General features: G+C 40.8%; 1 protein-coding gene across 3 annotated transcripts in view; it reads right to left on the reverse strand.

The window, feature by feature from the left end:
• The window catches only part of ASMTL (acetylserotonin O-methyltransferase like), a 31,369-nt gene continuing 16,509 nt past the window's right edge, over positions 1-14,860 (reverse strand). The window contains exons 8-13 of one of the 3 annotated variants that reach the window (XM_056327687.1): positions 14,202-14,364; positions 12,288-12,472; positions 9,601-9,730; positions 8,335-8,478; positions 7,644-7,766; positions 1-499 (exon numbers count right to left, since the gene is read on the reverse strand). In XM_056327687.1, coding sequence (XP_056183662.1) covers positions 276-499; positions 7,644-7,766; positions 8,335-8,478; positions 9,601-9,730; positions 12,288-12,472; positions 14,202-14,364 — 969 coding nt within the window. In that variant the 3' untranslated portion in view covers positions 1-275. Of the gene's footprint in view, positions 500-880; positions 1,208-4,820; positions 6,000-7,643; positions 7,767-8,334; positions 8,479-9,600; positions 9,731-12,287; positions 12,473-14,201; positions 14,365-14,860 lie in introns of those variants that run through there. The other 2 variants (XM_056327689.1, XM_056327688.1) reach the window with 2 other exon arrangements.

The raw sequence follows: 14,860 nt of genomic DNA on the forward strand, positions 1-14,860 counted from the left end.
ATTAAAAAAACCCTTTATACCTGGAACCCTGAAGCGTAGTCTATTTGAAAAAGGAAGGTAAAACACACATAATGTTTTTGTGATTGGAAACTGTTCAGTCAGTAGTTGTCCTGTTCTGTTCACCCTGGGAGCTCAGGTGCATCTGACTGGGGAAATCCTCTTCTCTTTAGCACCATGCTTTTTCTTCTGTTTCTGCACCTTTCCCCCTGCTCCCCCCCCTTCAGTTCTTTATCTAATCTCATATTCTGCTATCCAGTTTCATAAGAGCTCACAAATTAAGTAGGGCTAAAAAGGAGGAGGAGGATGTTCTTGAACCAAATGCGGTGCCCCCACATTTCATCTTCAATTTTAATCACAGATGAAAGTTGTGCTTTCATACAACTGCCTTTTCCAGAAACCTCACAGAAGGCAGGGAAGGCTGTCTTCACTCTCTCAAGAAGCTGCTGCTCCAGTTCTTGTTTCCAATCTTGACTACACCACTCCAGTAGCAATTCCCAGACTCCATTAGAGAATGTTTCTTTATTTGCAGTAGAGAGCATAACATAAAATGATATTAAAATGGATGGTGATGGATTATTGAAATGGTACCTGCATTAACCTCTTGAAACAGAAACAAAGCAATGTGTGCTAGTTCAAAAACTGGACAATCCCAACTGTACCAAGTATGAAGAAACTGATTCCTCAGCAACGTGAATAGTGCCGTAGGGCTGCTGACACCATTTGTAGTTGGAGACTTGTTTCTGAGGGTACTACAGATGTTGTGCAGCCACAGCATCACTGCCATCAAATGATGCCAGAATCTTCTGGCATTGTTTCACTCAGGTTCCAAATAAATGCAATCTATCTGTCCCCCTTTTTAAAGTAACTTCAGAACGCTGACTTAACATCTCTTTTTTATGATCTGATGGGAAATTGAGAATGTATTTGCATAATTACAAAACATCAAACATGACTAGAATCATCCAGATTTTACTACTAAATCCATTTCTTTCCTAGGCCTTAACACAGAGAATGACATCTAACAAATTTCCTGTCAATCTGATTTTGACATTTGCGAATCCATGTTGTTCCAGTAAGGCTCGATATTCAGAGCCACTTCTTTCCTTTCCCTCTGTCTGCACAAGCATGTTCAAGGACTGCAGCAGAGCTGTGCTCCTGTTCTTCTTCTCATCATCCAATACCGTTTCAGCCAGCAAAATCTCACAACCTAATTTAAGAACAAATGCATGCAACAGTCCTAATCCATTATCAGGCAAGAGAACTTTATGCTAACATGTATAAGGGTGCAAACTACAAGCCACAGGTGATTCATTTATCATTTATGGATTTTCTCTGCTATTGAACGTATGATCCACGCCTCTCACAAAACCCAGAAAATTCCCTTCCATGCTACGGAGGGCTCAAATGCTCACAATTCCAAGTCACCTCTCTGCTTTCAGGGGAAGAGGTGATGACTTCTGTAGACTTGGCATGAAGGTTACAGAACACAGTAAGACAGGGATAGCAGTTCCATGTCTTCAGGATATATTGGTACTTCACATCCATATTAAAACAGTGCCAAGCAGACAAAACAGTGGATGGTGAGCATTAAAAAAACCAGTTAAGTTGTCAATGTTGTACGTTATTTCTGTAGGAACTGAGGTCTTTGTGGTGGGACTCACCTAGGGATGTGGGCAGAGCTTAAATGATCCTGTTTACACACAGCCTCTTCCTCCATCTTCAGACCCATAAGGGGAAAGGGAAGACAAGAGAGGGCTACTGACAAAATGAGCGTAGTTTTGCTCATTGTCTTTTGGCTTTGCATCTTATGTAGTGGTTTCTCTTGGCACAGTAGGGGTAGGACGCCACCAATTCAGATCAAAATAGCAGCATTTTATAGTGATTTTAGTACTACTAAATGCTGCATAACATTCGTATCTTTCTGACCTTTAAGACAATCTCCTCAGAGCCATTCCTACATGTATACCTCAGACATTTAACGATTGATAAGAAGTAAATTAAACATAACACTGCAGTTTCTTAGAGAAGAGACTGAGATCTGCACATAAAATTTCTGGCCGAGACCTTGGTGTTAACTATCAGGAGTCATGAAAGTCCTTCTGACAGCTTATTAATCAATTCCCTGTTTCTGTCCTGTACCATCAGCTACCTTACTAAATCCAAGTTCAAGCCTACTCTGTAATGACACAGGTTTGCTTCACAAAGAAAAAGAATTAGCTAAGCATGTCCGAGTCTGAGGTGAGCCTGAACCTATCCAGTGGGACTCTTCCACCCTAATTCAGTCATCCATAGATTAGATAGCTGTAGTTTGGCTAGCCCTGTAAATATGCTCTATTCACTATGAAATATATTTTTTCTTTGAAAAAACAGGAAAGTCCCTTTCACCGATAGGTGAGATGAATCATCCTCTGAAAATACCTGGATTTCCACTGATTGGAGAACTCAAGGTGACTAGATTTGAATACCTAATATTTAGGCATCTGAAAATAGGGTGACAAGGCTTATTTGTTATGATTCAGTGGTTTCTATTCTGTTCCTCCCTTCACATGTGCCTTCAGAAAGACCTGGGAACTGCCGCTCCTGGTTACACAGCAAGCATTGCCAGGTAGAATAATGCAGGACTATCATTTCTAAGTCACCATTATATTACAGCTCTGGAAGATTATGTCCAAATTTTGTACTCTCTGAAAGGAGGACACAAATAGAATGGTCATTATAATTTCCCGCAGAAAGTTGACAACATCAAAGTAATGTAGAAAAATGTACCAAGAAAGTACAACCAATGTGGGAAGAACACCTTCAAAAATAAGTCACAGTAAATTAAAATTTCTCTCTAGAGGTAAAATGTGATTGAAATTTCTTCATGAGAGGGACTGAAACAGAGCTAACTTTCAACCCTTTCAGGAAGCATACTCTGATGATGAAGAAATTTTGGCAAGTTTTATAGGAGATAAAAATTAATGGTTGTAACAGTCTTTTTCTGTATTAGAAAGTAATTTAATCCAGATTATCATTGTTTAGCAAGGGCATCATTTCCAGCAATAAGATGGAAGAGGGGAAAGTAAAGTGCCAGCCCTCCAAAATTTTTTTTAAAAACAAAACCAAATCCTACACCAAATACTTACACTACCCAGGAGTACGCTAACACATCCAAAACTGAACTGAGAGCTCACTCTCTAACAGGCTTAGCCATTAGGTAGTTCTTCCTAAGCTTTTGTGGCTCAAATGACATACTACCCTTCCTTTCTGTCCTGTTACTTTTCCAGGCACAAGTACTGTTGATAGTTGTAACACGGTCAAAAATTGATATAAAAATGATTGAGGTAGGACAGCCAACCAAGTTGTGTCTTGCCTTTCTAACAAACCTCTCTTCTGTCTTCCTAAGGGATTCTTACCTCAGTGTCCAGCGAGCAAGTGCTGAAGTTCTTACTTCTATTATTCACCTATCATTCTATTAACCTTCACAATGCTTTACCTCAAAAAATTGTTTTCTGTGCATCACGTTTCCTCTAAACTGCTGTTAAGGCAGAATGTGGGAAAAAGACAGCATCTTCAAGACGGCATAGCTGTGTCACTTCCCAAGGAGCAACATGAAACCTACAGGTTTTATTGGCAGAAGTTCATTTGGATTTTAAAACTCAGCTCCCTCATTACTTCATGCCTTTATCAGTAAACAAGCTCCCAAATTTTCCTCAGTTATGCCTGTTGCTTAGGAAGTCTTTTCAGTGTACCACCATTAAATCCACCCCTTCTACCAGTCAGCAAAAGATAACCACCCTCCTCCAGAGCAACTGAACTAACTCTACTTGTGTATTAACAAGAAAAAGACAAGTTTATAATTTCTCAGGTTACTGGGCTACATCAAATCATAGAACAGCTCAGGCTGAAAGAGACCACAGGAAATGCCTAGTCCAACCTCCTGCTTGAAGCAGGGCAGCTCTCCAGTCAGCTCAGCTCGTTCAGGGCTTTGTTCTCAGATCTTCAAACCCCCAAGGACAGAGATTCCACAACCTCTCTGGGCAACCTGCTCCAATGCTTAATTATCCTGAGAGCACAAAGCTGTGGTGTGTTACCACAGACACCTTGCCCAAGGGACTAATGCTTAGTGTGTATAGAGCACTGTACTTTAATCACAGAGTACACTGAGGTTGTGCGGCAGCCAAGCACATTAAAATTTTACAGTCCGATACATAGTACTTAAAGGCACAATTTTAAAGTCTGTGACAGTTATAGGTTTGCCAACTTTAGGATTGAAACAGCTTATAGCAGCTTAAAGAACAGCATTATGAACTTTATGAATAATTATGTGGTGAGAAACATGTGATTGCTGGAATGAGTCTCTCAAAATACAAAACCGTTAAGCATAATGGCAAGCTTCATGTCAATATGGAAAAGAAACATTTTCAATGTGTTCAGTTGTTGAATATTTTTTGCCTTATTAAGTATCAGTACAGATGAGATCAGTCAAATTTCCATTCATAAAAACCTGCTGAAAACTAAAGACCCCAAAGTGGTAAAAGTCTGACATTTCCCTGATCTTGTGCAACTGAAATGCGCTGTAGTAAGCATATTTCTCATAGTAAATTGAATCACTGTGGTGCTTTTGCTTTACTCTGTGCTCAAGGAGTACAGCAACTTCTGATTAAGTAACATAAGACAGAGTCTACCAGGCAGATACAACTCTTGACCTCGCTCATCAGCTCTCTTTAATTTGCCGAGGTTGGTGATTCAGCATAGGCACAGCCTCCTTCATATTGGTTTATGAGATTATCACTGTACAAGTGTGACAGGCAAGAAACTCACAACTGATAAAAGAAAGCTAGTCTGAAAGTACAGTTTTAATCTCCAGGAAGGCTTCCACTATAAAGTACATTTTAAATAGAAAAAATAAGTATCAGTGAAGTATCAGGAAAAAATAGACATTAGGAGAGGTGACATTAGTGACAAACTACTTGAGATGGGATATAGTATACTTCTCCAATTAGACTGGAACACAAAGAAACTTCTATTTTTATATTTTGTAAGAGAGTTTATACAGAAGTCTAACACTCATACCAAGTAATGAGATGGAAAGCATATATGGTCATTTAACCATATTCAGAAAAACCTGACATTGATAGGAACAGCCCTCAACCGCAGCCTGTGTGGGTACATACTGTGGCTGCAGGCTGCTGAAGTTACTCTGTGACTTTACAGCTGCTGGAGGAACATGTTTGTGCTTTGTCCTACTTTCACTTTTGCCTGTGGAACAAGTGCTTAAAAAAGGGTATCTTTGAAATGTTTTTGAGTGAAGCTCCACAGAAAAGTGAAAAAGAGGACCAGCATCCCCAAATTCAGTCAGATGCTGGAGTATTCACTTTCAGGTTTTAATTTCTGATAAAAATAACCAGTAAGCACTAAGTACACTGCAGAGGCAGAACTGTCTTTAAAATTAAAGTCCAAGAAAACTGAAGTATTAACGTGGCTCATAAAAGCTTGTAGTTTTAACTTGCCATGCTATACAGCTATGTCAAGTCTAAGCTTAATACGGTCTGCAAACTAGCCAAAAGAACTGCACATGGAGGTATTTAATACATAGAAGTTTCAGCCTGCCCCAGACACTTAAACACATAGAACTCAGTCCTGCAAAAGCTGCAGTCCAACTTTTATTCGGGGCCTGCAACAACTATGCTTCAGATAAATGGTCAAAATGATCCTAAACTGACAGTATGTGCTGTTTGATGATGGATGTGTTGCACAAGGGTTGTAAAAACTCAGCATCCCAGTTTGCTTCTGGGCACGCTATGGTGACAGATTCTTCTTGAAGCATAAAACAGCATCTAATAAGTTTCCTGTGATCTTAATTTGTACATTTGTGAATCCGTATTTCTCCAGTAGTTGTTTATATTCTGAGCCACTTCTTTGCTTGCCTTCAGTCATACTGAGGGACTGTAGTACAGCTCTAGGAGGGTGCGTCTTCTGCTCATCAAGCACAATTTCTGCCACTAGCAAGGCACTTCCTGCATTTCCAAAACAACCAAAAGTGGTTTAGTAAAGTATTTCTAGCTTCAAGTTATTAGCATTTTGTTCAGAGACAGTTACTGAAGTCGTTAAGACTAATGTTTTAACAGCTTTCAGTAGAAATTTGTGACAGAACTTTACTTCCAGTACACTCTTCCTGGAAGCAATTGTTCAGCTGTTAAAAGGAAGGGGGCATTTACAGCACCGTCTCCACTTCAATGAAGTTCAGATCACTTCCTGATTATGCTCTTAAACTCATTTCCATTTGAGCCAAGCAACTCCTCTAAATTGCTCATACCCTAATCTTGCATAAGATTAAGACAGTCACCCATGATTTTCTTTCATAACTTATAAGCAGTATTATGAATTATGGCCTAGATCTAATTTTGAATGGTCTCCTATGAAGCAAACTTCATAGCTACAGTTAATCCTGTTGAATTAAGGAATCACTTGATCTTGGCAGTCAGGCTTTTCTGTTTTTTGTCTTCTCCTTTGATCTTTAATACTGTCCAAATATGAGTTAGCGTGCCCTGGCAGACAAAAGGGCCAACCATGTCCTGGAGTGCACCAAGCACAGCACAGCTAGTCAGCTGAGGGAGGTGACTGTCCCAATCTACACTGCACCAGCGCATCCCCACCTCCAGCACTGTGTGGTTTTGGGCCCCTCAACAGAAGGAGGAGGATACACCTCAGTCTATCCAGAGGAGGGTGACCAAGATTGTGAAAGGCCTCAAAGGCAAGACTTCTAAGGAGTGGCTGAGGTCACTTGGTTTGTTCAGCTTGGGGAAGAGAAGGTTGAGGGGTGACCTCACTGCAGTCTACAACTTCCTCAAGAGGGGTAGCAGAGGAGAATGTGCTGACCTCCTCTCTGGTGACCAGTGATAGGACATGAGGAAATTGAATGAAGAGAAACCCGGGGAAGTTCAGATTGGACATTAGGAAAAGGTTCTTCACTGACAGGATGGCCAGTCAGTGGAACAGGCTTTTCCAGGGAAGTGGTCAGGGCACCAAACCTCTCATGGTTCAAGGGGCATCTGGACAACGCTCAGTCATATGGTTAAGTTTTGGTAGTACTTTGAGGAACAGAGTTGGACTCTGTGATCTTTATGGGTCCCTTCCAACCTGAGATATTTTATGATTCAAATGTAGGACAAAGCAGAAGCAGCTAGTTATTTCTCATGATACCTGCGCCAAAAGTAGTGCTGAACTCTGGTTTACCATATTCTAGGCACTACCAACACAGCAAACCAAACTACTACTTCTGGAATAGCAAAACAAACTGCTTCTTAATAACTAAAAAGGAACTTTAATTAGGCTACTTATTTCTATACATGCAAGCACATGCTTCATCATTTGATGGTACAGGGCTTATTACAAAGACTGGGCATGGCAAAGAGAGGAGATGACAGTTACATGTGAAGCCTACAACTATACTAAGGGCTTATTTCCATATAGTTTTATTAGCAGTTTTGTTTCCTTTTTTTCTTGATAAGTATTACAAATAATGCAAGCACAGACACTCAAGCAAAGGCTACTATGATTGGACAGAAACATATACTTTTTTAATATGACATTCTTATGATTGCTCATTATGTTTATGCATTAACATGCACCTTTAAACCCACAAGATTAAAAATACTTACCTGGTTTGCAAACAGCTGATATCTTGCTTAATAACACATGTATCTTTTCATCAGGCCAGTCATGAAGAATCCGTGAAAGGATGTAAAGGTCTGCTTCTGGAAGATTATCCTTGAAGAAGTCACCTGTTGGAAAGCAGAGTTTGTACATTCCTACAGAAATCACAGAGTACATTACTACAAAATGAGATTAAGATATTGTGGAGGAACCAGGAGCTTCAGCAGAAGTAAAGAAACAAACAAGAATGAACAGGTATAGGTGTGCACTGCTTTGCACATAAGGAAAGCATTAATAGAAGAGCAGATCACAGGTAAAAATTCTGTAATGTGTGAAAATGGAGAGAAAGCCTAAAGCAATGAAGGAGACAAAGTCCTTTGTAGCCATCATGTTGATCTCACCTAGAAAGGGAAAGTCTGAGACAGGAATGTGCAGCCTCTACTCCCAGTGGTACTCAAACCCAAATAATTCTTACTTCCTTGTTTATCCACATTCTTCAACCATAGCCAGTTTGTTTTAATCCCCATAGGCTTGAGAAATGCAATGCCCCCACTTAGCATGGGTGAGCCTACATTGCTTTGTACTAAGACACATTTGGGGTTGGAGCAGTGTAGCACACCACTTTCTACAGCAGAAGAGCCTGCTCTGTGCTCCAGGATAACAGATATAAGACAAAAGATCATGTGTTACACTTACCTGATATGAATGTCACTGGAGCTGTGTTTTGTCCTGGAGGCTGAAAGTAAGAGGTGTTTGCAATGACTTCTGGAAGGTCAAATACTGTGACCTTGAGATTTGGGTATATTTGTCCTAATTCATGAGCCAGAGCTCCTGTGCAACCTGTTGACAGTTTAAAAAAGTCAAATCAGGTCTTTTCTCCCAGCCCTTGCAGACATTTTTAAAGACAAGGCTGTACATAAAATTAAAATAGACAGTAAATCAGAATTGAAGTAGACAGTCAGCTCCACAATGAACATGGGCAACAGCACTTGCTGGTGGATACAGCAATGCATTAAAGCTTGGAGAATGCAGACATGAATCTCTACTGTCATGGAATGGCTAATATGACCTTTGATACCAGTACCTCAGGGTGGTGTGGGGAGCAGAAGAACATTGATGAAAGGGCAAGGACTTGTAATTTGTGGATTAAGAGCACTAGAACCATTTACCATTTACAAAGCACTGATATATAAAGTTTGGTAAATACTCTCCAGCATTGTGACAGATAGGGATGGTAAAGTCTAGAAGTCTCTGCACAGGTGGCAAAGGTTGCACCAGTATTGTGTTAATTCCTCTGACATGCCGTCCACCTCCCCAGGCAAAATAAAGTGTTCTTTCCTCAGTGGATCTTTCCCTGTGTAATAACACTCTCTCTGTGTAACTCCAAGCACAGAGCAAGAAAGGACACTAACAAGAAGGGTTTCTTCAGATGTATCATTGGTCTAAAACATTTTTGTGGTCATTTTAAGAATCATTAAGGTCATTAAGAATCAAAGCAACACACAAAACAAACCAATTCTAAAAGAGGCACAACTTTTTGTTCTAGCAGTGCTGTGTTTCAAGTTTGACACCCCAACACAGAAGGACTCAGAAATAAATCCTTCGCTACTTTTGGAAATCTTGGATGTGCTAAAGGACAGCAACAGTACAGCTGACAATGGAGCTCACAGCCCAGTATTTTATCAGCTGAGCCAAAACCCATCTTGTTTTCTGTGCTGAGCTGTGTCAGTATCGACTAGATTGTGACAAACATTCACTTATTTTAAACTATTCAAATACCATTTAAGTAACAATGCTTTCAGTTAACTGCATTCATCTGACATTACAATGCCAGAAAAATAACAGTAGATAGTATTACTCCAGTTCTAGTAAAAAATACACATAGATCTTAAGTAATAAAATACGGAACTGAAATCAAGATTTTCCCTTTGATTTGTATACAAATTCAATTACAGGCAATACCTCCTAGATCACAAGCAGATTTAAACCGTGAAAGATCAAATGCTGTAGCCACGTCTCTTGCTGTCAGTTGGGCAATGCTGTGCATAGCAGCCATAAAACGCTGCTTCACCTCCTGGCTGTGATAATAGTCCTAAAAAGGGGTAAAAAAAGCATAGTAATAGAAGCTTATTTTCATTACTTAGCTGAAACTATGTACAACCGAGGCAGTAGGTGCACACCATTACCATTAGAATTCTAAAATTAAAAGGTCAGTTAAAAGTGCCATTGACTAGTTGCTCATCTACTGTAGTGATCAGCAGACTACATCCTCTCAAAAATTCTGATCACACAGGCATCTTCTGCAGTACATCTCAAAGGACATACACTTGGCTGGTTTGAACTTGATCTTCCTGACATCCCAAGGGCTGTTAAATTCAACACTTCTGCCCACTGAAGCTCAGGCAATATAGTAGGAAGAAGTGAAAAGTGCTTTCTAAAGAAATACTGGGCCTTTGATATACATTTACTAACATACTTGGTCCACAGCAAGATTCTCCAGATTTCAAACTGTTCGTAAGGACATGATTGAGGTATTTTTTCCAGTCTCCTAAAGCGTTCCTCCTTCTTGATATAGTCACAAGTTGCTTCCATGTAAATCTGACATTTATTCTCCCTTGATGAGGAAATAACCAGATGGTTGGATCGTAACTTAAATGAGAAACATTACAGCTCATAATGCATTTTTTGATTACAGGAGAAGCAAGCCTTCAGTACCAGAAACTCATGCCTTTACCTTTGAAATGATACAGAAGCATGAATCCCGTTGTGTCTCACTTTCATACAGATTTCATCAGTTATGCCTGGCTTCACAGCTACCATGAAGCGGAAGTAACTCCAGGCTGTGAGTATGCACAGTGCCATAGGCAGCCCATATATTCTGCTTAGACATACCATCCTGTAAACATATAGAGCCCATGCCTGAACTGGCAGTGACTTCTGCCACATGCATCACCCAAGCATACTCAAGTTGGTAATCCAAATGTTTAACAAAGGATGAGATCCAGTTTGCCTATGTTAAAACAATTAATTTGTATGTAAGTTTAAGCATCTACTGCAGCACCTACCTAAAGCAAAGTATCTAAACTCCCTTTAAAAGAGCCTTTGAAGGATTTAGATTCCTGCTTTAGCAGGGAAGTTGGACTAGGTGATCTCCTGGAGTACTGCATTTTGTTCTGGGCCCCCAACACACAAAGGACGTAGACCTGTTGGAGTGGATCCAGAGGAGGGCCATGAAGACGATCAGAGGGGTGGAGCATCTCTCCTGTGAAGACAGGCTGGAAGAGTTGAAGCTGTTCAGCCTGGAGAAGAGGAGGCTCCAGGGAGACTTTAGAGTAGCCCTTCAATACTTAAAGAGGGCTTACAAGATGGAGATGGACATTTTAGTAGAGCCTATAGCGACAGGACAAGCCGTAATTGTTTTCGACTAAAAGAGGGCAAATGCAGAATAGGTATTAGGAAGAAATTCTTTACTGCAAGGGTGGTGAGGCACTGGAACGGATTGCCCAGAGAAGCTGTGATGCCCCATCTCTGGGAGTGTTCAAGGCCAGGCTGGATGGGGCTTCGAGCAACCTGGTCTGGTGGCAGGTGCCCCTGCCCATGGCAGGGGCGTTGGAACTAGATGATCCTCAAGGTCCTTTCCAACCCAAACCATTCTATGATCTCCAGAAGTCCTTCCAACCCCAACTGTTCTGTGATTGTGTGATCCATTCTGTGATTCCTAAAGGAGGTTCTGTCCACCAGTAATCTAGTACTAACATTAGGCTAACAGGACCTTCTTAAGTCTCCAAAGGCCTTATTTCCTTCCATCAACTGTATACGAGGGATGTAGACAGCTTTTTCAGCATCTGGAAGTATAAATTAAGAACCTTGGGGTGCAGGGTGAAGTACCCTTTAAGCCAGCACTGTTGTCAGAGATGATGTCCTGATGTATTCTCCTACTCGCTCTGCTAGCCCTCTCCTTAAACAGGCACAAATTTACGCCCCTCAACTTGCTTCACCAGGTGGATAACTGACAAGTTAGGCCAGTTATAACCCTAAGTCATTCTCCACTCTGTACACATCCACCTGGGCTAGCACTGGAAAAGAAGTACTACAGAGATGGAAACACATGGAAGAAAGGTTACAATTCTTACCAGCAGTATGTACCAGCTTGAAGCATATACAAAGCTACAAACCTTCATTGAAGAGATGAGATCCCTCCTGCACTGCATCAACACAAAGTGACTTTGAAAACAGCTTCCATCACAGTCAGCACAGACTGAGGTAGATGCACATCAGTATCAAGTGATTGGCACCCAATACTGAGAGAGTGCACGTGTGATAAGGTACTATCTGGTGTTATAAGAAAGGACACATTAAATTTAAATTAAACAGACCCAGAGGTTGTTCTCAGAGTGTGTTAGCTGGATAGGCAACACCTTAACCAGAGAATTTTCATCAGCACTTGAATTTCCCAGGACACTCTGGGATTGCTCCAGCACCTGAGCCTAAAGTTGAAGGGAACAGAAGTCTGGGGCTAGTGAGTTGCACTGTGTTTTTACCATTCCTAATATTAACCAAATTTCTTAGACTGCTCAGTCTCCATCTGCCACTAGATCAGTTCTGGGCCCCTCCCAACTAGTTTTGATACCAGTAAGAGTTTACATTACCTTAAATAAATCCTCTGCTTTCTTTCCAAAGGCTCGATGATTCTGCCTGCTGCCTTCCTTGACAGCAGACTCCAAGTTTGTGAAGAGAGGCCAAATGTGGTCATTTGAGTGGATAATGTAGCCATGAAGTGAGCATTCGCCATCTGAAGTCAGGTAGGTGTTTGCTGAATCTGTATTACTATAACCTTAAGGGAAGAAAACAACTGTAACCAGCTTTGTTTCAGTACTTTAAAACTGTCATTTAAAATCTGAAGGCGCATTTTCTGGCGTAGCTGTTAAATAGCTAGCAAAACCTGATCTTCTTCTGCAAAGACTTCCATGAAAAAATTCTAAAAGTCTTCTCATTCTTAAGGAGCAGGTACTTTGTTTCCAAAAATAATTTATGATGGAAGATATAGATTGGCTTAAAAAAGTAATAATAAATTGGTGCCTAAGTACCTCAGTTAGATACCTAATATTCAACAGAGTATTGGAAGTTTCTCATTCTTGACCACATTTTTCTTTAGATTATGGCTTCCCTTAAATTCCAACTTTCTCCAGTATGTTTTGCCTTTAGGGCTTTCACCTTGGTCTTGTCCTCTAATAGAGTTGAAAGCCTCCTTTATTTCCTTTTCTTGGCACTTGACCATTTCAGGTCTTACATAGTAAGTGATGCATATGGAAACCTGTAACAACATAGTGTGGACTGAAAATTAGTCCTAACACTGACTCCCTCACCTACATACACCGTCAGGCACTTTTCCAGTTAGGGGTGCTAAAATTTAAGCTGTTGTCTATAAAAAGAGGCCATATTCCAGAGCTTTCCTCAGTGGAACCCTGATTCTCTGCTGAAGATTGTGACACTGCATTGCTGCAGCAGCAAATGGAATTTTGTCCTTCTTTTAGATAGAAAAAGAATCACTGAGGTTGGAAAAGGCCTTAAAGTGATCTTAAAGATCATTGAGTACAACTGTAAACCTAGCACTGCCAAGTCGACCACATCCCAAGTGCCAGGTCTACCTCTTTTAAGTGCCTCCAGGGATGGTGACTCAAGCACTTCCCTCGGGCAGCATTTTTCAATGTCTGACAAACCTTTTAGTGAAAAAAAAATTCCTAGTATCTAATCTAAATATCTCCTAGTACAGCTTGAGGCCATTTCCTCTCATCTTACCACTTAACTGGGAGATGCACACCCACCTCACTAACACCTTCCTTTCAGGTACTTCTAGAGAGCAATAAGGTCCCTCCTAAGTCTCCTATTCTTCAGGTTAAACAACCCCAGTTCCCTCTGCTGCTCCTCACAAGACTCGTGCTCCAGACCCTTCACCAGCTGCATTGCCTGGGACACGCTCCAGCACCTCAGTGTCTTGTGGTGCAGCCTCACCAGTGTCAAGTATGGGGGACAATCACTTCCCTAGTCCTGCTGGCTACATTATTTCTCATACAAGCCAGGGTGCTGTTGGCTGCCTTGCTGACTTGGGTATGCTGCTGGCTCTGGTTCAGCCAGCCATCAACCAGCACCCCTGGGTACCTTTCTGCCAGGCAGCTTTCCAGCCACTCTTCCCCAAGCCTGTAGTGCTGCGTGGGGCTGTTATGGTCAAAGTGCAGGTTACACATCTGAGTCATTATGCTGCTCCCTGGGACTGCCCACACAACTTTCTTAGAGATTTGGTCAGTACTACATCCAGAGAGCAAAACCAATCTAAGGGTTCCTCAAAGAACACCTTAATGTGTTCATAAAATAAAGCCTGGCCCCAAATGAAAAAATCTAGCTACTAATAATGGAAGCAAAGAAGCAACAATCCATTCCCCTTTCCCTCAAATCCAAGTTACCCACAACATCAAGTCAGATTCTATGACCTTCAAAGCATCTCTCCCAGTCCTGCATGGCTTTCAGTACGTACTATGCAGTTGGGGGAAAGAGAAACTAGTCACCTTGTGGTGTTTTCTCCAGTAATCCAAGAGCAGCACATGCATCAAGGAGTCTTTCTGTTCCGCACACAGAGGTTCCAACCTCATTTGCAATATCCACAGCCTTCAGTGGGCCTTTATCTTTCAGATGATCAAACATCTTCAACTTAGATGCTACAAACATAGCCTCCATAGAGGAAAAAAAAAATAGCATGCTGTATTTAAAAGACTGCAATCAAGAAACAAAAGAACTAGAATTATTCTACACAACTACTGTTCTTTAAGAAGCACAACACAGTTTAAAAAAACTCCTAAAAATTGCTACGATACATTTCCATCCCTTTCAGAGAGTTTCACTATCTTAGGCAAGCAACAGAATTTTGAACAGAGGTGTTTGGGAGAGAAAGGAACTCAGAATGTTCTGGAATGCAGCCTACAGATTTTGTATGAAGACCACCTCTTTATTCAGATATTTAGCATATCCCCATCTATAAGATCCTTTCATAAGATCAAGCACTCTTAAGCACTTGAACCAATACCAAAAGATAAAATTTTATTCACTCAAGACATAAGGAACTGGAAAGCTCCACTTAGGCAGTGTAGCAGCTTCAGTTCCTGTAATATTTGTCTTAGTTTAATAAATGTTAAGGAAAAAAAATAAAAAAAGAATAAAACGTCAGGGC

Source organism: Falco biarmicus, chromosome 2, assembly GCF_023638135.1.
Source record: "Falco biarmicus isolate bFalBia1 chromosome 2, bFalBia1.pri, whole genome shotgun sequence".
In the NCBI taxonomy this organism is placed as follows: domain Eukaryota; kingdom Metazoa; phylum Chordata; class Aves; order Falconiformes; family Falconidae; genus Falco; species Falco biarmicus.